Below are 24942 nucleotides of genomic sequence, written 5' to 3' on the forward strand. Positions count from 1 at the left end.
CCAAAAAGATCCAGGAGGGTGACGGAGGGTTAATATTTAATTAATTTTAATTTTAATGAGAAAGAACAATAGTTGAAAAATTATAATGTATAATATATTTAATGTGCACACACAGAACAATTTTGTTCAGCAACCAACTTATTATACACAGTGTATTTGAACAAATAAAATGTTAAACTTTTGTTTATAATTGGATATTAACGCATTGTTTAATTATGTATTTTTTTCTAATTAGATTACTTCTGTAATATTACTTGTAGTTTCCCTCTCGCAAGAATTCGACAAATGCAAAAATTGGTACAATATTAATGCGTACGTAGCGATAGTACCCACTATCTAAAAGCAACATGAAATTAAACATAATGTACATTTTCTTAATTATTAATTTTATTATTAAATTACGATTATAAAATAGTAAGAGTATATGACCAATCACTTACCACAGCGAGAAGTTTCGCGTTTACAGTAAAACCTTTAGCAGAAAACGTATTATCGCAATGAAGCGTTTGCAAGGAAAATATTTGTAACTGCAATCGCGAGATCATTAAATATAGGATTAAAAAATATTCATGAGTCCGGTAGATTTATCGTATTAAAAATCATATTAACGTATGAATTACAGCACAATTAAAAAAATATACATTTTAGTTAAATTTTTATTACATTACCTCATTTTTTATTTGCTTATCAGTGGTGTTGTTAAGTACATCGTGAATAGATGTACTGATTTGCAGAGCTTGTCCATTGCCCGTTTCGCAGGCCCACACTATTAATACTATTCCTTTGAAGAGGTACGCCATGTATAAGAAAAAATACACACTATATATTAATATTTTATCCCGACTCAACAATATCATATAGTCCTGGATCATTGCTATGTAGTAAAAAAGCCACATCGTGATATCGGAGGAAGTCATGGCTACTGTAGCAAGAAGCTGCAAACTAAAAATCATATTCAGCATTTGTACTGTGTCGCTGATCATTAGATGTTCCTTCTCTATAGCCTTAAGCTCCATTATTAAAAATGGATTTCTCTGCTCGTGATAGATCAGTCTAGAGCTATGTGCATCGTCATACGTCATAAGTTCTCGCATGTGCATCAAATCATCGTTGATTTTTTTCAAACAAATCTTTAATACACAAACGCAATTCATATACAGCATATCCATCTGAAATACCACTAAATATATGTATGCTTTAAACAGAAGATTCATATTCAATGTGGAGGCGCATATCTCAATTATAGCCGTAACTTGATAAAGAAAGCCGATGATATCCTTAGCATGGATCAGTTTAGATAGCTTTTGATAAGATTCTGATGGTAGTCTTGAAGAAATTTTCAATATGGTCTGGAGTAAGCGCATTCGCGGACCACTTAGAATAAACGTGACGATCATTATGAAACTGCCAAACACAAAGACGCAGCCATTCGCAAGATCTTCTGATATAGCAAATACATTGTTTCTCCTCCCAAGTAAGGGAGAAGCGAACAGTGTTATTAGTGCGTAAATACTACAAACGCAGGTAACAACAGCCGACAGAATATAGTACGGTTTTGAAGCCTCGAAAGTTGAAGCGTTGATCTTGTACGTAAATATACCAAGAATACGTAAGAACATGAAACAAGGACACATCAGAGATTGAAAGTCCTTGGCGTGGAATGGTCGCCATCTTTTTTCTTTTTGTTTGCCTTTTGGTTTTCCTTGGAAATTCGATGACAAATTGAACATGATCAGTGGTTTGTCACGAGAAAATAAGTCATGAACAACAACCTATAAATTGTTAATTATGTTATTAATACTCTTTGGCATTAATATGAATAAATTTTTTTTTAGATGTAATCTTTTCGTTACTTTTATCTCTCTATGCACGTAAACTGATATGAACTTTCCGTCGTCGATGTGCACCCGTCAAATTTCAATTTAATACTGCGAATAATTGCTTTCTCGAGTAATAACGCAAGATTAAAAAGATATTTTGTTTGGCGTGATGTAACCATGGTATTCTTCGAGCAATTACTATTTTCTGTATAAAAAACGGATGTGTGTACTTCCAATGACACTGGACTTATTTAATCATGCATGTGAAAAAAGAAACGGCAATGTCCCTGTGAATGGCTAGCTTTTAAAATTGAATTCATAATTATTACTTATTTCCCTATATAATGATTATTTATTTCCAAAATTTATACTTACATTCTGCATATGAGATATTTGACGTCTTTATTATATCACTTTGTTTTACTGTTCCTAATTGTTTCTATATAAATATTTTATATTATTTATATATGTAAATATCATTATATATCTTCTGTAAAATATATATGTATTATATGTATTATATGTTCTAACCGTATAAGGCATATGAAAGATGCTTTCTCATTAATTTTTATTTTTTTCCTTAAATTTCATAAAGTATTTCATAAAGTATAAACATATACATGAACGATTTTATATAATTGTATAAAATTATTTTTATATAAGTGTAAAAATATTATTTTCTTTTATTCTGAATGTCATTCCATATAACCGTATTACTTATGTAATATACAATTACAGATTTTTAATCGCAAGAATGTGACGTGATCAAAAATTGTATCAAAATTAACATATATGTAGCGATGGTACCCGCCATCTGAAAACAATAGTAAAATATATAAACAATATGCATTTTATTAATTAAAACAAATAATTCATTACTTACTGCTGTGAGAAGCGTTGTGTCCACAGTGAGACCTTTCGTCAAAAATGTATTTTTGCAATGCATTACTTGCAAAGAAAACAACCGTAACTGTAACATCAAATCGCAAAATAATTAATTATAGGAACGAAAAATAGAATTGGCAAACGTAATTATGTTAGGAGAGAAAATGTTTCAAAAAATCGCATGCAGTATATTTTCAGAAAAATGTATAAATAACATTACAATTTTACTACCTCGTCTTTGATTTGCTCATCTCTGGTGCTAATAAGTACGTCATGAATGGTGGTGCCGATTTCGTTAGCTTGATTCTTGCCGGTCTCGCAGGCCCACACAAGTAGCATTATCTTCAGAGAATAATACGCCATAGATGTTGAAAGCACATCAAAAAGCTGCCAATCTAAAGTAATTAGCACCCCATCTTGCCAACGCACTACATAGATATACAGTTCAAAAGTGATTTCAGAAAAGACCATGACTACGGTAGCAGGAAGTTGCAGGCTAAATATTATATTTAGCTTGTTCACTGTTTCACTAACTGTCAAATGCTGTTTCTGAAGGGTTTTAAGTTCTAACAACAAAAATTGATTTCTTTGCCACATCAAGCTATGAATATTTAGCTTTATATCATTTACTACAAGCCTTTGCACGTTTGTCAGATTGTCATTGATTCTCTTAAAACAAGTTTTTAATACACAAATACAATTTACGTACAACATATCCATTTGAAACAACAGCACTTCCAAGTATATTGAGAATAGTACGATCAGAGCATTCGACCAGGTGAATGTAAATATCGCTGTTTTAGAAAAGTATATGCACACTTGCACAACTATTAAGATGGTACCCAAGACGTCCTTGGCATGAATCAATCTGGATAACTTTTGATACGACTCCGAAGGTAGTTTCGAAGAGATTTCTGAAATGGTCTGTAGTAAGCGCATTCGCGGACCGCTCAAGGCATGCGTGGTAATCAAAACGAAAACGTTGATCGCGTAGAAACTTGAAGCCTCAACATTTCTCATTGCGTCTCCAAAGTCGAAGCTCTTAGAAACGGCAATATTATAAACAAAGGCTAAGTCCAAAACACAGCAGACACAGGTAATTACGGTTGACAGAACGTAACGTGGTTTTGAAGCCTCGAAAGTCGAAGCGTTGATCTTGTATGGGAATGTTCCGAGAATGCGGCAGAAGATGAAACAGGGATACATTAAGGACTGAAAGTCTGTGGCGTGGAATAACAACCATCTTTTCCACATTTTGGTCTTGGCGTGCTTTTGCATTTTCAAACTGAATATGATTAGTAGAAATTTTTGATAGAATCACAGTCACTGATGTATCATAATCTACAGCCTAAACATTATTAATCGGTGCACTGTATTAATGCAGGTATAATTGCTCTTGTTTTGCAAGTGTAATCAAATAAATTTCTTCATAACAATGTAAACTGTCTTGAAACTCAAGAAGTCTTTGTTTTACACTCGATGAATTTAATTTCAAAACTGCGTAGAAATGCTGTGTTAACAAAGATAAAACTGAAGCTATTTGTTTCTTGTAAGGTAACCATGGCATTCTTCCATCGATACTTATCACTCTTGGTATGAATTGCCCAAAAAAATAATAATTTGTGTAATTGTTGCGATATATGACTCAACAGTTTGTGAGCGCACATAAAATAGCATGCATAGACTACATAATATTTGCATATGAATCCCATAATGAGTAATTCTAAATGATCCTATAATAATGACTGTCTGATCATGCGAAATGATAACTTCGGCAATTAATTTTTAAAAAGTTTGGTAGCGGAGGAATGACTTAAACAATTTTTGAATGCCGGAAAAAATTTTAGCTTCCCTAAAAATTATGTAGAAAAACAAATATTAAAGAGTAAGTTCCAAGTTAATTTATTTTAATTTTAATAAGAAAGAACAATAGTTGAAAAATTACAATGTATAATATATTTAATGTGTACAGAACAGCTATTTTCGGAAAACAACTTATTATACAGTGTATTTGAACAAATAAAATGTTGAACTTTTATTTATAATTGGATATTAACGCTTTATTTAATACTATATCTTCTTCTAATTAGATTACTTCCGTAATATTATTTGTAGTATTTCTCTCGCAAGAATTCGACATACGCATAAATTGGAACAATATTAATACGTACGTAGCGATAGTACCCACTATCTAAAAAAATATAAAAATTAAACATAATGTATATTTTATTTCATTAATTTTATTATTAAATTATGATTATTAAATATAGTAAATAAGGATATATGACCAATCACTCACCACAGCGAGAAATTTCGCGTTCACATTAAAACCTTTAGCAGAAAACGTATTGTCACAATGAAGCGTTTGCAAGGAAAATATTTGTAACTGCAATCGCGAAATCATTAAATATAGGATTAAAAAATATTCATGAGTCCGGTAGATTTATCGTATTAAAAATTATATTAACGTACGAATCACAGTGAGCGCAATTAAAAAAAATATTTTAATTAAATTTACATTACATTACCTCATTTTTGACTTGCTTGTCAGTGGTATTGTTAAACACATCGTGAATAGATGTACTGATTTGCAGAGCTTGTCCATTGCCCGTTTCGCAGGCCCACACTATTAATACTATTTTTATAAACATGTACGCTATGTATAAGAAAACATACACACTGTATAATATTATATCCTGTCTACTCAACAAAGTAAGCCCCTTCTGCATATGAAATATGTAGTAAAACAGATTGATCGTGATATCAGAGAAGGTCATGACTACTGTAGCAAGAAGCTGCAAACTAAAAATCATATTCAGCATTTGTACTGTGTCGCTGATCGTTAGATGTTCCTTTTTCATAGCCTTAAGCTCCATTATCAGAAATGGATTTCTCTGCTCGTGATAAATCGGTCTAGAACTTTGTAGATAATCATTCGCCATGAGTTCTCGCATGTGCGCCAAATCATCGTTGATTCTTTTAAAACAAATCTTTAATACACAAACGCAATTCATATACAGCATATCCATCTGAAATACCACTAAATATATGTATATTTTAACCAGGATTTTAAACAGGAGATTTATATCCATCGATAAGAAGGCGCATGTCCAAATTATATGCCCAAATTGATAAAGAAAGCCGATGATATCCTTAGCATGGATCAGTTTAGATAGCTTTTGATAAGATTCTGATGGTAGTCTTGAAGAAATTTTCAATATGGTCTGGAGCAAGCACATTCGCGGACCACTTAGAATAAACGTGACGATCATTATGAAACTGCCAAACACAAAGACGCAACCATTCGCAAGACGTGCAGGCAAAAGTATTGTATTGATTTTTCCAAATAAGGAAGAATCGAACAGCGTTGTCATTGCGTAAATACTACAAACGCAGGTAACGACAGCCGACAGAATATAGTACGGTTTTGAAGCCTCGAAGGTTGAAGCGTTGATCTTGTACGGAAATATACCGAGAATACGTAAGAACATGAAGCAAGGACACATCAGAGATTGAAAGTCCTTGGCGTGGAATAGTCGGCATCCTTTTTCTTTTTGTTTGCCTTTTGGTTTTTCTTGGAGATCCGATGACAAATTGAACATGATCAGTGGTTTGTCACGAGAAAACAATCGAATAAGTCATAAACAACAATCTATAAATTGTTAATTATGTTATTAATACTCTTTGGTATTAATATGAATATTATAAAAATGAATTAATTTTTCTTTTTAGATGTAATCTTTTCGTTACTTTTATCTCTCCATGCACGTAAACTGATATGAACTATCCGTCGTCGATGTGCACCCGTCAAATTTCAATTTAATACTGCGGATAATTGCTTTCTCGAGTAATAACGCTAGATTAAAAAGATATTTTGTTTGGCGTGATGTAACCATGGTAGTCTTCGAGCAATTATCATTTTCGGTATAAAGAACGAATGTGTGTACTTCCAATGACTTTGGACTTATTTAATCATGCATGTGAAAAAAGAAACGGCAATGTCCCTGTGGATCGCCAGCTTTTAAAACTGAATTCATAATGATTACTTATTTCCTAATAATTATTTATTTCCAAAATCTATATTTACATTCTGCATATGAGATATTTGACGTCTTTATCATATCACGTTCTACTATTCTCAATTGTTTGTATGTGAATATTTTATATTATATATATATATTATTATGTATCTTCTTCTAATTAGAATACTTCCGTAACATTATTTGTAGTTTTTATCTCGCAAGAATGTGTCAAGTGTACGAATTGGAATAATATTAATATGTACGTAGCGACAGTTCCCACTATCTAAAAACAAAATAAAATGAAACATAATGTATATTTGATTAATTATTAATGTTATTAAATTATGATTATAAAATAGTAAGAGTATATGACCAATCACTTACCACAGCGAGAAGTTTCGCGTCCACAATAAAACCTTTCGCAGAAAATGTATTATTGCAATGAAGCATTTGCAAGGAAAATATTTGTAACTGCAATTGCGAAATCATCAAATATAAGATTGATAAAAAATCATGAATCTGGTATATTTAACATATTAAAAATTATACTAACATACGAATCACAGTTAGCACAATTAAAAAAAATATTATAGTTAAATTTTTATTATATTACCTCATCTTTGATTTGCTTATTAGTGGTGTTGTTAAACACATCGTGAATAGATGTACTAATTTGCAGAGCTTGATCTTTGCTCGTCTCACAGGCCCACACTATTAATACTATTTTTACAAAGGCGTACGTTATGCATGTGAAATAAGACGCATTGCTTATTATATCTCGAATACTCAAGGATAATACATCTTGCCAATAAACTATGCAGTAAAACAGAGTGATTGTGATATCGGAGAAGGTCATGACTACTGTAGCAAGAAGCTGCAAACTAAAGATTATATTCAGCATTTGTACTGTGTCGCTGATCATTAGATGTTCCTTCTCCATAGCCTTGAGCTCCATTATCAGAAATGGATTTCTTTGATCGTGATAGATCAATCTAGAGCTGTGTAGATGGTCACTCATGAGTTCTCGCATAAGCGCCAAATCGTCGTTGATTCTTTTAAAACAAATCTTTAATATGCAAACACAATTTATATACAGCATATCCATTTGAAATACCACTAAATAGATGTATATTTTAATCAATTTATTTATTTGCAATGTGAAGGCGTATATCAGCAATTGCCCAAATAGATAAAGAAAACCGATGATATCCTTGGCATGAATCAGACGAGATAGCTTTTTATAAGATTCTGAGGGTAGTTTTGAAGAGATTTTCAATATAGTCTGGAGCAAGCGCATTCGAGGACCACTTAGAATGAGCGTGACGATCATTATGAAACTGCCAAATACAAAGACGCAACCATCCGCAAGATTTGCGGGTATAACAAATATACTGATTATTCCAAATAAGTGAGAAGCGAACAGTGTTATCAGTGCGCAAACACTACAAACGCAGGTAACGACAGTTGACAGAATATAGTGCGGTTTTGAAGCCTCGAAGGTTGAAGGGTTGATCTTGTATGGAAATATACCCAGAATAAGTAAGAACTTGAAGCAAGGACACATCAGAGATCGAAAGTCCTTAGCGTGGAATAGTCGCCATCTTTTTTCTTTTTGTTTGCCTTTTGGTTTTCCTTGGAAACTCGATAGCAAATTGAACATGATCAGCGATATGTTGCAGGTGAAATCGTAGACAACAATCTGTGATTTGTTAATTACGTTATTATTACTCTTTGGCATTAATACGAATGTTATTGAATTAACTTCTTATTTTTATAAGTAACCTTTTCGCTACTGTTATACTAGCGTAAACTGATATGAACTCTCCGTCGTCGAGGTACATCCGTCAAATTTCAATTTAATACTGCGAATAATTGCTATCTTGAGTAATGACGCAAGATTAAAAAGATATTTTGTTTGGCATGATGTAACCATGGTATTCTTCGAGCAATTATCATTTTCGGTATAAAAAACGGATGTGTGTACTTCCAATGACATTGGATTCATTTAATCATATGAAAATGGAAACGGCAATATCCCTGTGGATCGCTAGCTTTCAAAAATGCTTTCACAATGATTACTTATTTCCTATTTCCTAATGACTGTCTATTTCCAAAATCCATATTTATATTCTCTATATGAGGTGTTTTACGTCTTTATCATATTATTTATTATTATTATTAGCATTTATTATTGAATTTTAGTATTGATATAGGCGCCAATAAGGATAATAAAACGAAAGTTATTCTGATATGTCAATTACTTTTGTGTTCATATTTGTATTACTGACAATCTAACGATAAACTATTGCCATTAATTTCAGAATAAAGTACAATATAATATCTGAGACAGTTTAAAAAATTTTAATTATACATTTGCATACTAGAAGTATAATAAACTCAAATTTATATTAAATTATTGATATTATATGATACTTAATTGGTTTTAAATTTAATACGACAACAAGTAACAAGTAAGCTTATGTGATGTATTTAATAAGTACAAATAGATATTTTTCAGGAACATATTTATTACACTTCAAATAATGCATTTAAACACAAATGAAATATTAAAATCTTATTTATAGTACAACTATTACCGCATACATGTATACGCATATACTACACTTTATTATATATTTATTTACATATATGTGAAAGTGTCTCTGTATAAAATATTGCGATTATATTTTATTAAAACAGGCAAAAAAATTTTTAATATTTAAAGATCTTTTTTTTATAATTACGTATCTTTTTTAGTTAGACTATATAACACTGATCGCTGTCTTTCTGTCGCAGGAATGCGACGCATTTAAAAATTGTATGAAGATTAAAAGATGCGTAGTAATGTAACCCACCATCTAAAATTAAAACAAAAAATTTAAACAATAGGCATATTTTTAATTAAAACAAATTAATAGATTACTTACTGCTGTGAGAAGCGTCGCGTCCACAGTGACACCTTTCGCCGAAAACGTATTTTCGTGATGCAGTATTTGTAAAGAAAACAGCTGCAACTGTTCGTGAAAACAGATTGTAGTAAAACTAAATGCAAAGGTACCATTTCATGCACGGCATGCTGCTGCAGTAGTTCGCTGTTATTGATTGAAAATTTGTTACTAGATATTTTGCTTTATCGCTGTGAAACTCAACACAGCTGAAAAAGAACATGTAACCTGTTGATTCCGGGCACAATAAGTAGTCATAATTATTCCTAATAAAAAAATATTTCTGTCTGGACACAGCTCTGTCATAACAAAAAAAAACGGTGTTGAGTGAGATACATAAATATATTTGTCATTATTAAATTTTGGTCACGTGACTGATTTGCTGCTGCAGCATGCTGCATATGAAAAGGCAGCTTAAGAATGAAAAATTAAAGTTGAAAAACGATATTATGTTCCAGTAGATTTAATAAAATCGCGTATACAGCACGCGTTTTTAGAATAATGAATAAATAAAATTACATCTTTACCTCGTTTTTAATCCGTTTGTTATTGGCCCTGTTAAGTACGTCATGAACGGTGGTGCTGATCTCTTGGGCTTGATTCTTGCCGGTCTCGCAAGCCCACACAAGTAGGGTTATAATTATAATGTAATATCCTATTGACGTTAAAAACTTGACGAGAAAGTACGTATCAATATTAATAAATACTCCATCTTGCCAGCGCACTGCATGGAAGTACACTTGAAAAGTGATGTTGGAAAAGGACATGGCTATAACAGCAAGGAGTTGCAAACTGAAGATTTTGTTCAGCATTTTCACAGCGTCGCTAACCATCAGATGCCACTTCTTCAGGATCTGCAATTTTCTTAGCAAAAGTCGATTTCTCTGCACACGGCGAATTAATCTGAGATCACGTGATTTTATATCGTTTGTCATGAGAATTTTTATGTGTGCCAAACTGTCATTAATACTCTTGAAGCAAGCCTTTAATACACAAACACAATTTATGTGCAACATATTTATCTGAAACACAAGCACAAGGAAAAGCGTTTCGAGCACTGTAATTATGATAGTCAAATAATTCGTTTCAGGTATACGTGTTATGAAATTATATGTAAATATTTGCACGATTAAGAAGATAACACCCAAGATGTCCTTGATGTAAATTAATTTCGACAACTTTTGATACGACTCCGAAGATAGTTTCGAGGAGATTTCTGATATAGTCTGTAGCGAGCGCATTCGCGGACCGCTCAAAACGTGCGTGATGGTCACTATGAAGCCACTGAACATATTGTAACAAATAGCTTCAAGATTTCTGGTTATGTCTCCCAAGTTGATTTTAGAAATGATGGTATTGCGAATGAATACCACATTAAAAACGCAGCAAACACAGACAATCACGGTCGACATTACGTAGTGCGGTTTTGAGGTTTCGAAGATCGAGGCGTTAATCTTGTATGGAAACATTCCTAGGATACGATAAAACGTGAAGCAGGGATACATTAAGGATTGAAAGTCCGTAGCGTGGAATAATCGCCTTTTCCGCATTTTGCTCTTGGCTTGTCGTTGGATTTTCGAACTGAACATGATTAACAGAAATTCATCGGAGAATAATAACCGATATTATGGTCTACAACTCAAAGATTATTAAACAAAACACTTTAGGATTCATATGATTGTTAGAGTTTCTTTTCTAAGTGCAATGTTTAAGTCCGTCGTTTAAGTTCCCTTCGTAACAAGTGTGTAAACTGATATGGACTCCACCTCCTATCTACACTCGATGAATTTAAGTTTAAAACTATGAGTAAATTCGATGTAAGCAGAGGGACGAAGCTAAAGAAGCCACTTGTTAGTCGTGAGGTAACCATGGTATTCTTCGATCGGCACTTATCGCTCTTGACAATTGATGGGAACGAATTCGTGAAATGTAATTGTTGTAACATATGATTCTATAAATTATATGTGCATTACGTGACATAGAAAGCATAAACTTTGCGATATATTTAATAAGTACAAAGAGATATTTTTCGGGAACATATTTATTACATTATATAAATAATGCATTTAAACAAATCAAATGTTAAAGATTTATTTATGTAGTACAACTATTACCATACATGTATATGCATGTACGAGACTATATTATACCCATTTACATATATGTGAAAGTATCTATGTATGCGTATAAAATATTGCAATTGTATTTTATTAAGACGGAAAAAAAGAGTGTTTTTAATATCAAAAAGCTCTTTTTATGATTATGTATCTTTTTCTCCCGACTGCTGCCAACCTTCGGTTGGCGAAGACGAGGGAGTATGCATTTTATCTTTTTTATTTAGATTGTATAGCACTGATTGCGGTCTTTCTGTCACAAGAATGCGACGCATTTAAAAATTGTATCAAGATTATTAGGTACGTGGTAATGTTACCCACCATCTAAAATTAAAACAAAAAATATAAACAATAGGCATTTCAGTAATTAGAGCAAACTAATTGATCACTTACTGCTGTGAGAAGCGTCGCGTCCACAGTGAGACCTTTCGCCGAAAATGTATTTTCACGATGCAGTATTTGTAAAGAAAATAGCTGCAACTGTTTACGAAAAACAGATCGCGAAATAATTAAATGTATAAGAACAAAAACATAAAATTGAAGAATGCTATTATACTCGAGTAGATTTAATAAAATCGCGTATAAAGCATATATATTTTCAGAATAATAGGTATAAATAAAATTACATCTTTACCTCATTTTTAATCTGTTCGTTGTTGGTACTGTTGAGTACATCATGAACGGTGGTGTTGATCTCTTGGGCTTGATTCTTGCCAGTCTCGCAGGCCCACACAAGTAGCGTTATAATTATACTGTAATATCCTATTGACGTTAAAAGCGCGACGAGGAAGTGTATATCAATATTAATAAATACTCCATCTTGCCAGCGCACTACATGGAAGTACACTTGAAAGGTGATGTTAGAAAAGGACATGGCTATAGTAGCTAGGAGTTGCAAACTGAGGATTATGTTCAGCATTTTTACAGCGTCGCTAACCATCTGATGCCACTTTTTCAGAATCTTTAATTCTATTAATAAAAATTGATTTCTCTGCAAATGGCGGATTAATCTGAGATCACATGGTTTTGTATCATTTGTCATACGAATTTGCATGTTTGCCAAACTGTCATTAATGCTTTTGAAGCAGGCCTTTAATACACAAACACAATTTACATACAACATATTTAACTGAAATATCAGCGCAAGGAAGTACATTTCACACACTGTAATTATGACAACAAAATAATTCAGTTCAGGTTTATAAATTTTAAAAACAAATATACATATTTGCACGATTAAGAAGATAATACCCAAAATGTCCTTGACGTAAATTAATTTGGACAGCTTCCGATACGACTCCGAAGATAGTTTCGAAGAGACTTCTGATATAGTCTGTAGCAAGCGCATTCGCGGACCACTCAAAACGTACGTGATGATCACTATGAAACCACAGAACATATTGTAGCAAATAGCTTCAATATTTTTGGTTATATCTCCCAAGTCGATGTTAGAAATGGTAGTATTGTGAATGACATTAAAAGCGCAGCAAACGCAGACAACTAAGGCCGACACTGTGTAGTGCAGTTTTGAAATTTCGAAGATCGAGTTGTTAATCTTGTATGGAAACAGTCCGAGAATACGACAAAACGTGAAGCAAGGATACATTAAGGATTGGAAGTCCGTAGCGTGGAATAGTCGCCACTTCTTCTTCGTTTTACTCTTGACATGTCGTTGGATTTTCAAAGTGAACATGATTAACAGAAATTTATGAGAGAATAATAATCAATATCAATCTGCGGCCTAAGTGTTATTTAATAAAACACTTTAAGATATTGATGTAGATATGATTGCCAGAGCTTTTTTTCTAAATGCAATCTTCAAGTCCGTCTCTTCGTAACAAGATGTGTAAACTGGTATGGACTCCACTTTCTATCTACACTCGATAAATTTAGGTTTAAAACTATGAGTAAATTCAGCGTAGGCAGAGGGACAAAGCTAAAGAAGTTACTTGTTTGTCGTGAAGTAACCATGGCATTCTTCGATCAGCACTTATTGCTCTTGGAATTGAATTACAATGAATGTGCGTAATTGTAACATACAATTTGTAACATACAGTTCTATAAATTATATGTGCTTACGTGACATAGAAAGCAAACTTTACGATATCCGCATGAATCAGTAATTCTAAAACATGCATTAATAATGACACCAAATTTATTAAATTACAATAATTACAAAATTAAATTTATTAAATTACAATAAATACAAAAATTAATAATTAAATTATTTACATTTTCAAAAAACAGTGGATATAACTCCGTTATAATATATGCATAGCCAACGTTACGTTAAGAATTAAAATTATAATGCAAAAGCCATAATATTTAGAGATCTATACATCCAATAATAAAGTTTATAATCTTCAGAATATATTCTTACAGTATACCTGGTAATAATACAGTGTCTGATAATAATTTATATTAGCTAGCTTATTTATATTAGTTTGATTTGTCGTAATTTTAATGTAAGAACAATTAGAAAGTTAGATTATGTGATGTATTTGAAATTTTATACTTGCGTAAGCTTTTATTAGTTTTATCCATTTATACATATAAAATGTAAGTAATAAAAAAGTGCCTCTGCACAAGTACAACATTGTGATAATAATTTATTAACAATAACAATAAATAATATTTTTTATTTTTAAAAATAACACTTTTTACCTGATTATACACACTTTTTTTAATTAGATTTTCTCACACTGGTTGCTGTCTTTCCATCGCAAGAATGCGACATATTAAAAAATTGTGTTAATATTAATAAATACGTAGCAATATTACCCACTATCTAAAAGTAAAACAAAAATGTAATTTTATTAATTAAAACAAATAATTAATTACTTACTGTTGTGAGAAGCGTTGCATCCACAGTGAGACCTTTCGCCGAAAATGTATTTTGGCAATGTAGTATTTGTAAAGAAAACAAATGCAACTGCAATGTTAGATCATGAAATAATTAAATACAGCGAAGTAGAATTAATAAACGTGATTCAATCGATTTAATATTTTAAAAAATTCTCGTTAGCGTATATAGAGTACATTTTCTAGAAAAATATATATAGATAAAATTACACATCATTACCTCGTTTTTCAATTGCTCATCATTGGTACTGTTAAGTAGATCATGAATGGTAATACCGATTTCTTGGACCTGATTCTTACCGGTCTCGTAGACCCACACGAGTATTATTATTTTAAAAATGTTGTATGACATAGATATTAAAAACACATCAAGCAACTGTTTATCTACGCTGAAGAACAACCCATCTTGCCACCGAACTACACTAAAGTACAGTTCAAAAGTGATAGTGGAAAAGATCATGACTATAGTAACAAGGAGTTGCAGACTGAAGATTATATTTAGCATTTGCACTGTCTCGTTAACCATCAGATGTTGCTTCATTAAGGTTTTCAGTTCTATCAGCAAAAATTGATTTCTTCGTATGAAACAAATTAAGCTGGGAGCAGGTAACTTCATATCGTTTATCATGAGTTTTTGTATATGTGTCAGATTGTCGTTGATTCTCTTGAAACAAGCCTTCAATACACAAACACAGTTTATGTGCAACATATTTATCTGAAATACCAGCAAATTGCAGTATATTACGAAGATTACGTGCAGGACAGTCCTACAGTTCACTTTAAGCCCCTGCATTTTGGAAAAATTTACGCACATTTGCACTAATCGGAAGATAATGCCCAGTATATCCTTGACGTGGATAAATCTAGACATCTTTTGATACGACTCTAGAGGTAATTTCGAAGAGATCTCCAGAATAGTCTGTAACAAGCGCATTCGTGGTCCGATCAAGACATGCGTGCTGATCACTATAATGCTGTTGAACGTAAAATAACTAATAAACTGAACATCCCTTGTTACGTCTCCAAAGTTATATGTAGAATCGATAATATTGTGAATGAGTGACAAGCCAAGAACGCAGGAAACGCAGGCAATCACGGTCGATAGAATGTAGTGCGATTTTGTAACCATGAAAGTCGAAGTGTTGAAATTATATGGCAATATTCCGAGTATGCGGCAAAAGATGAAGCAGGGATACATCAAGGATTGGAAGTCCGTAGCGTAGAACAGCCACCGTTTGTTCCCCGTTTTGCCTTTGATGTGTCGTTGCATTTTCAAATTGTACACGTTTAGTAGAAATTCATGGGAGAACAATAAACTATGTCATAAAATCTTGCCTAATTGTTATTAATTAGTACACTCCAGCATTAATATAGATGTGATTACAAGAGTTTCTTTTATAAATGTACTTTTCAAATCCGTTTCTTCGTAACAACTGTGTAAACTAATATGAATTCTACGTCCCATGTACACTCGATGAGTTTAATTTTGAAACTGCGAATAAATGCTGCGTCAAGCAAAAATATAAAACTGAAGAAGTCACTTGTTAGTCGTGAAGTAACCATGACGTTCTTCGATCGGCATTTATTATTCTTGAGATGGATTCCACAAAAAAATGTTCTATTATTGCTATGGCATATGACTCACAAATTAACGCTTATGTGTGCACTTATGAAATAGGAAGCATAAACTGTGTAATTTTCATATAAATCAGTTTAATTTTTAAATGATTCTAAGAGATCCATTAATAACGACTGTCTGTGATTCCGAGTTTAATATTTTCTCTATCTCTCTTTCTTTTCGCAGGATGTACAATATCTTTATATTACACTTTTAAGATTTAATATTTTTATTTTTAAAGAATATACAAGTTAATTTTTTAATATCTAAATATTTGTACATTATATATGTATATATTTTACCGATTAAAATTATATATTGATTAACAATATTTTTCATGATAGCTTTCTTTACACAATCATGAATTACAAATAGTTTATATAATTTTAATATATATTCAACTTAATTTACATAATACAACAATAACTATACAATTATAAAATATAAAATGTCCAGCGAGATTATATTCTAATCTGTAATCATAACGAAAGAAAATAATAATAATCCAATATACATACATACATATAAAAAACAGATATCTGTAATATCTGAAAATACACTTATTTCTTGAATTATATTTCTTCTTCTAATTAAATTACTTCCATATTGCTTGCCTTTCTCTCGCAAGAATACGACATGCGCTTGAATTGGTATAATATTAATACGTATGTAACGATATTACCCACTACCTAAAAGCAAAATTTAGAAGATAAATAAAATGTATCTTATTCATTATTAATTTCGTTGACAAATTATGTGATTAAGAATTAATTAAGATATATCAATCACTCACTGCAGCAAGAAGCTTCGCATCTACAATAAAACCTTTTGCGGAAAATGTATTTTCGCAGTGAAGTGTTTGCAAGGAAAACAGATGTAACTGCAATTACAAAATTATTAAATGTAGAAAAGTATGTACAGAGTAATTATGAATCAGATAGATTTTAAAAAATTGTTTTATAAAATATAATTTAAAAGAAATTTAAAAGTTTAATTTTCCATTATATTACCTCGCCTTTGATTTGCTCATCGGTGATGTTGTTCAATATATCGTGAATAGAAGTAGTGATTTGCAAAGCTTGATTTTTGCTCGTCTCGCAGCCCCATACTACCAATGATATTTTTATAATATGATACACCATGGGTGAAAGATGGAATATGCGAGGTAATGTTTCATCCGAAGTACTGATTAATAAGATATACTGCCAGTTGAATATATAGTAGTATAAATAGACCGTGACATTGAAGAAACTTATGGCTATTGTAGCGAGAAGCTGCAAACTGAAAATCATATTTAGCATCTGCACCGTATCGGTGATTGTCAGATGTTGCTTCTTCAGAGCCTTGAGCTCCATTATCAAAAATGGATTTCTCTGCTCGTGATAGATCAGTCTAGAGCCACGTGGATCGTCAATTGTCATGAGTTCTCGCATGTATGCCAAATTATCATTGATTCTTTTGAAACAGATTTTTAGCACACAAACGCAATTCATATACAGCATATCCATTTGAAATATCACTAGAACGATGTACATATGAAAGAAGGCATTCACTTTCTTCGTGAAGATGTATACCAACATCATCGCAACTAGATAAAGAAAACCAATGATATCTTTAGTGTGGATCAGTTTAGATAGCTTTTGATATGATTCTGCGGGTAGTCTTGAAGAGATCTTCAATATAATCTGGAGCAAGCGCATTCGCGGGCCGCTTAGAACGAGTGTGACGATTATTATAAAACCGCCAAACACAAACCCGCAATAATTTCCAAGAGCCCAGGGTAAACTTTTCATATCGATTTTGTCATATTCAGCATATTTTCCAAAAATGGGAGAACTATATAGGCATATCAGTCCGTGAATACCCCAAACACAGGTAACGACAGCCCACATAATATAGTATGGTTTTGAAATCTCGAAGGTTGAAGCGTTGATCTTATACGGAAATATACCCAGAATACGGCACAACATGAAACAGGGATACATCAGAGATTGAAAGTCCTTGGCGTGGAATAGTCGGCATCCTTTTTCTTTTTGTTTCCCTTGAAAATTCGATGATAAATTGAACATGCTTAGCGGTATGTCACGAGAAAACATGAAAAATTTGATTATAGATAACAACTTATAAATTATTATTCATGTTATTGACACCCATTGAGTGATATTAAATAATATAAATGTGGCGACAGGTTTTTTTCAAAGTGTAGTTTTTGCGTACTATATCTGTCTTTCCACGTGCAAAAATCAGTATGGACTCGATGTACACCCGGCGAATTTAAGTTTAACACTGCGCATAATTGCCATCTTGGCATATAATATACAATGACACGAAACACAGGATACTTTGTTAGGCGTGATGTAACCATGGCGTTCTTCGATCGGCAACTGTCATCTCTGTATGAAGAAATTATATATAATTGTTGTGACAGATGACTCATCAAATCATGCATACACATGGAACCGGCAGTATCCTGCGTATGTCACTCTCAATCAGTGGATTGCTAGTACAGCTTTCAAAAATTCAATTAGGATAATGATGACATATTTCTTCATTACTACCTATTTCTAAAGTTACGCTTATATTTCGCACAAGATATTTGACATCACATAACTTTGAACTAATATTCCTGATTATTATATATATATATATATATATATATAAGATATATATAAAATAATCTTTTTTATATTTTTAATATTAAAAATTATGATTATATTATAATACATTCCAGCACAATAAATTCTTACGATGCACTTGATTGTCGATGATTTTCTGCAACACTGTAGAGAACAACTACAAAATTACAGTACTGACAGAAGCATTATACAGAATATACATTTACACATATTAAGAAGAAATGCGAAAATGAGTGACTACATATTATATCCAATGTCTGATTATATACATACAAGGAAATGCAGGAAAGAATAATATTCGTTTGTTGATAATGTGCATATTTTTTTTACCTTAATTTTCTTGAAATAAATTGCATTTCTAATATTAATATCGATTACTTTTTAGATCTATCTTGGACAATGATTTAACTTGTTAAGTGCATCGGTATTAGGATAAAATTGTTAATGCCATTTTCGAATTTTTTAAATTATCATTTATTCTCTTGAAACAGGCCTTAATATACAAACACATGTTACAATTTTTTATGACAGCAAATTCCATTTGTGCAACACATAAATTTATATCTTATTATATCTTAAACAGTGCATTTGAACAAATATAATATTGAAATTTTATTTATGTAATATGACTATTATAATACATGCGCGCGCGCGCGTATGTTTGTGCGTGTGTGCATGTATTAAACCTTGTTTTGTCTATATAAAAGTGTTCTTATACAGGTATAAAATATCGCGTGACTGTATAATATTAACAATGATAAATAAGTATTTTTAACATTTTTATTTATCTTTTTTAATTGGATTGTGTAACATTGATTGCTATCTTTCTATCGCAGGAATGCGATGCGTTTAAGAATTGCATTAAGATTAATAAGTACGTAGTGATGTTACCTACTATCTGAAAGCAAAATCAAACTAATGAATTCACATTTATTTAATAAAGGCATATGGGTCAATTACTCACCGCAACAAGAAGCGTCGCGTCCACAGTAAGACCCTTCGCAGAGAATGTACTTTTGCTATGCAGCATTTGCAAGGAAAATAGCTGCAACTGCAACATCCAATCGCAAAATATTTAAATACAGGATTGAGAACGTGATTATATATGTACAATATTTAACACGTTAAAACTGTTTTAACACATGAAATATGCTTATAAAAAGTATACGAATTAGATTACACTTTTCATTACCTCGTCTTTGATTTGCTTATTGTTGGTGCAGTTCAGCACATCGTGTACGGTCGTGATAATTTCTGAGGCCTGATTCTTACCAGTCTCGCAGGCCCATACTATCAATATCATCTTTGTGATAAAAAACGTCAAGTTCACGACGAAGTACGCATAATAGAACTGCTTTTCCATAAGGATTACTAACACACCCTCTTTCCACTGCAGTACATAGTAATACATGTTAAATGTGATCTCGATAAAAGCCATAATTATGGTAGATAAGAGCTGCAAGCTGAAGATTATATTCAGCATCTGCACTGCATTGTTGACTATTAGATGCTGCTTCTTCAAAGCTCTGAGTTCCATCAGCAGAAATGGATTTCTCTGCTCGTGATAGATCGGTTTGACGAAATGAGTCTCATCGTTTACGATGAGTTTTTGCAAATCTATCAAATTGTCATTTATTCTCTTGAAACAGGCCTTTAATATACAGACACAATTTATATATAACATATCCATTTAAAATACCATAAAATTGATGTAAATTAAGTAAAACCTTAACAAGACATTGACACTCATTCTAGGATAATATACAATCGAGATCCCAATTAAATAAAAGAAACCAATAATATCCTTCGTGTGAATTAACCGAGATAGCTTTCGATACGATTCCAAGGGCATGAGCGTCGACGAGATGTCCAATACGGTTTGAAGCAAACGCATTCGTGGGCCACTCAAAATGTACGAGATAACTGCTATGAAATTGCCGAACGTATAGTAACTACTACGCTCGAGATTTCTGGGCACGTTTCTCATGTTGATACTTCCAGAAATGTTCATCTGATACAGCATAACCAGCCAGCAAATACAGCAAACGCAGGTAATGACGGTCCACAGACTGAAAAGCGGTTTGTAGATCTCTAAGGTCGAAGCGTTGATCTTGTACGGAAATATTCCAAGAATGCGGCAGAAAAATATTCCGAGAACACTGCAGAAGATGAAGCACGGATACATCAACGATTGAAAGTCCGTAGCGTGGAACAGCTTCCACTCTTTCCATATTTTATATTTGGCACGTCCTTGAAATTTTGTTGGTGAACTGGACATTGTCAGCGAAATATGAATACGATAATTTATATTGTAGATTACACTGTTCAAAAATGATTAATTATTATACTTTAGTTATAATATTTTTTTTGCGAGATTTTTTCTGAGTGTAGCCTTTAAGTTCTGTTTAACAAATGCGTTAACTGACATTTCATTGATCTACACTGGCGTTTCATTGATCTACACTCAGAGAGTGTCAATTTAAAACTGAGAAGAGCTGCTGCGTTAAAAACACTGGTGTCATTTGTTAGTAGTAAGTAACCATGGTGCTCTCTTCGATCGACAATTATTACGTCTTTATAATGTTTGGTATATACAATTAAAAGCTTAGCTCATTTTAGTAAATTTACGATTAAAAATATATTATTAAAGCAATTTGTCAGTAATTATTAAATTTAAAAAAAGTAGTATTAAGAAGACATAAAAATAAAATAATGTTAATAAAAATATTTGCACAAAGGAACGACGTGTAATTACTGCGACCAGTCAAATCACATATACATTCATAAAACAGGAAATGACTGCACAGTATTTACACAGATCAGTACTTTTAATATCAATTATTTTCGTATATTACATTTTACACGTTACATTTAAACAAGTAAAACATGTTAAGTTGTAACAAGATGTTAATATACAAGTAATTTAAGGTGTGTCTCTGTTTTATATACACCGTGCATATGTAAATATACTAGCTTACGTGTATGTATGCAAGTATACATATAAATATATATAATACATCGCAGTAATGCTATTAATATTGCGTGGCCATACTTTACTAAAATGTTATAATAAAGGAGATAATATTTTTACTACTAAAATAGATATTTACTTATACATTTTATTTCATTGAATTATTTCTGTAACATTTGTGGCGATTTCTCTAGCGCAAAAATGTTTCATGTTTAAAAATTGTATCAAGATTAATAAATATGTGCTGATGTTACCCACCATCTAAAAAGAAAATCAAGAAGATGAAATAATTTCTTTTAATACTTATATATAAATATATGATAGGATGTGATCGATAACTTACCGCAGTGAGAAGACTTGCGTCTACAGTAAGACCCATCGCGGAGAACATATTTTTGCGATGCAGAATTTGCAAGGAAAACAATTGCAACTGCAACGTCAGATCATAAATTATTTAATAACAAAAATGGAAGATATAAATTTAGATTTATGTATAAAACTTTGCATTAGCACACATATTTAAAAATTGTACAAATTAAATTACATATTTTATTACCTCGCTCTTGATTTCATTATCGCCAGTACTGTTAAATACGTCATGAATAGTGGTGCCAATCTGCAGAGCCTGATTCTTGGTGGTTTCACAGGCCCACACTATCAACATTATTTTTGTAAAATAATACGTTACGGCCATCGTCAAGTAAACTTCATAAAAATCGTCTACCATGATCATGGATGTGTCCTTTTGCCAATACAGTAAACGAAAGTAAAGATGAAAAGTGATTGCGATGAAAGTCAGAATTATGGTAGCGAGCAATTGCAAACTGAAAATCATATTCATCATCTGCACTGCGTTACTAATCATTTGATGCTGCTTTTTCAAGGCCTTTAGTTTGATTAGCAAGACTGGATTTCTTAGTTTGTAGTACATCCGACCGAGATGATATACTTCATCATTTATCATGTGGTCCCGTATATGATCCAGATTATCACTGATTTGCTTGAAACAAGCTTTTAGTACACAAACACAATTCATATACAGCATATCCATGTGAAATATTACCAGAAACGCGTATGCTACGAAAATCTTGAGTGTAATGTCGATATTTGTCTTGAAATATATCGATATTTGTATAACTAGATATATGGAACCTAAGATGTCCTTGGCGTAAATTAGTCTGGATAGCTTCTGGTATGACTCCGAAGGCAATTTCCAAGAGATTTCCATTATGGTTTGGAGCAAACGCATTCGTGGACCACTCAAAATGTACGTGACAACCGCTATAAAACCATTGAGTATGTAAAAGCAGTTGCGTTCAAGAGTCTTAGTTATGCCTTTGAATTTGATCGTTTTAGCAATGTCAATCTCATAAAGCATTCTTAGCTCATAAATGCAGAGGACACAGATAATGACAGTTGATAGAATGTAACGCGGTGTGGAAGTCTCGAAGGTTCGACCGTTGATTTTGTACGGAAATATTCCGAGAACACTGTAGAAGATGAAGCACGGATACATCAAAGATTGAAAGTCCGTAGCGTGAAACAACCGCCATCGTTTCCGTATTTTATCCTTGGCTCGTCTTTGGAATTTCGACAAGGGGTTGAACATCATCTTTCGATTATTATGGAGAATCACTCTCTCTCTTTCTCTCTCTCTCTCTCTCTCTCTCTCTCTCTCTCTCTCTCTCTCTCTCTCTCTCTCTCTCTCTCTCTCTCTCTCTCTCTCTCTCTCTCTCTCTCTCTCTCTCTCTCTCTCTCTCTCTCTCTCTCTCTCTCTCTCTCTCTCTCTCTCTCTCTCTCTCTCTCTCTCTCTCTCTCTCTCTCTCTCTCTCTCTCTCTCTCTCTCTCTCTCTCTCTCTCTCTCTCTCTCTCTCTCTCAATCTAACATAAGCCGTTAATTATACAGTTTAAAAATTAATTCCTTTATCAATGCATTTTAGTGAATGTGATCTGCGAGTGCTTCTTTTCTAAGTACATAAACTTTAAATTTATCTTTCTGCAACGAATGCGCTATATACTCTTCATTGCCGATTTACACCTGGTGAATTTAAGCTTAAAACTGCGAATTGCTGCATTGAATAATGGGATAAAAGACTCAGAGTTATTTGTTAGTTGTGAAGTAACCATGACGCTCTCCGATCGTCATTTGTCACCCTTTGAGCGCAGCGTACATATCACTATATAATGCAATAATGTATAATTATTGTGACATATCAACAATATGTCAACTCTTGTATCCATACACAAAAGAAGGAGTTCACCCCTTACTATTATATACGCAGATCAGTAATTCGTAAAAATACATTAATAACAATTCTAATAATGATTAAATTCCATTATAATTTTAATCATTATGCACATTCCATTCTCCATATTCTATACGGTACAAATATTATACATAGAGAATTTTTGCAGGATGCTCTTTGTATTACAATTCGATACTTAAAATTTGTAACTTTTTATATATTTTATCATAATTTTTAATGTAAAAATATTCATTGACACTTTTATCTCGATTAAAATACATTGTGATCAATATTTATTTTATGAACTTTATGCAGTTTATTGTAATTATAAGTTATTTTTGTAAGTTTATTAAAATATAACAAATTAAACTTAATTCTTCTTTTATATTGTAAAGTATTACTAATTGCATTCCCCGTGGTTTGAGAAATGACATCCATGTAGAAAGCATATATGCTCTTAACAAATGTAATATTAATAAATTGAAATTAGAATGCGAGGTAAGTGCTATTATATCGATTAGGACTAATTTAACTACTTATCTAGATTAAAACTAATCGACGTACTCTTCTTAGTGAAAATTTTAACATGTAGTAATCTATAGACTATATGTGCAAGATAGCTGATCTTTTTCATTTCAGTAGCAACAAAAGAACGCGATGGCAAAAGGTATAAATGTTATAACGATAATTCATCAATCACATTATATTTCAATGAAATTTTTTTTAATCATTGTTAATAAATAGAGCTTAAAATACAAAGAAATATTTAACGAACTGTTCTTAAATTAATTTTTTAATTATAAAATAAATTGCATTAATCGCT

At 32.1% G+C, this 24942-nt stretch overlaps 4 protein-coding genes, 1 long non-coding RNA gene and 1 pseudogene across 5 annotated transcripts in view; 1 reads left to right on the top strand and 5 right to left on the bottom strand.

Moving 5' to 3' along the window:
• Window positions 1-24942, top strand: part of LOC139773410 (uncharacterized) — a 511404-nt gene that overhangs the window by 254583 nt on the left and 231879 nt on the right. The gene's annotated exons all lie outside the window — the stretch shown is intronic.
• LOC139773435 (uncharacterized) lies at window positions 4639-6477 on the bottom strand. Its single transcript, XM_071707868.1, has 3 exons — window positions 5234-6477; window positions 5005-5091; window positions 4639-4896 (listed from the first exon to the last, which is right to left on the bottom strand). The coding sequence occupies exons 1-3, from the start codon at window positions 6305-6307 to the stop codon at window positions 4792-4794; spliced, it is 1266 nt and encodes a 421-aa protein (XP_071563969.1). The 5' UTR covers window positions 6308-6477; the 3' UTR covers window positions 4639-4791.
• Window positions 9358-10546, bottom strand: LOC139773451 (uncharacterized). The gene is made up of 3 exons (XR_011718346.1): window positions 10200-10546; window positions 9655-9741; window positions 9358-9585 (listed from the first exon to the last, which is right to left on the bottom strand). It is a non-coding gene; the product is annotated as an uncharacterized lncRNA (long non-coding RNA).
• Window positions 11122-18693, bottom strand: LOC139773422 (uncharacterized). Its single transcript, XM_071707856.1, has 6 exons — window positions 17277-18693; window positions 17060-17146; window positions 16866-16955; window positions 13038-13446; window positions 12421-12755; window positions 11122-11253 (listed from the first exon to the last, which is right to left on the bottom strand). The coding sequence occupies exons 1-6, from the start codon at window positions 18360-18362 to the stop codon at window positions 11122-11124; spliced, it is 2139 nt and encodes a 712-aa protein (XP_071563957.1). The 5' UTR covers window positions 18363-18693.
• LOC139773436 (uncharacterized) lies at window positions 19855-21180 on the bottom strand (annotated as a pseudogene).
• LOC139773437 (uncharacterized) lies at window positions 19869-23571 on the bottom strand. The gene is made up of 3 exons (XM_071707869.1): window positions 22430-23571; window positions 22217-22303; window positions 19869-22134 (listed from the first exon to the last, which is right to left on the bottom strand). Exons 1-3 carry the CDS (start codon window positions 23483-23485, stop codon window positions 22027-22029), a joined length of 1251 nt encoding a protein of 416 aa, XP_071563970.1. The 5' UTR covers window positions 23486-23571; the 3' UTR covers window positions 19869-22026.

This window comes from Temnothorax nylanderi, unplaced genomic scaffold (genome assembly GCF_030848795.1).
Source record: "Temnothorax nylanderi isolate EJ_2023f unplaced genomic scaffold, tnyl_v1.0 TNYL_tig0061_pilon, whole genome shotgun sequence".
NCBI lineage: Eukaryota > Metazoa > Arthropoda > Insecta > Hymenoptera > Formicidae > Temnothorax > Temnothorax nylanderi.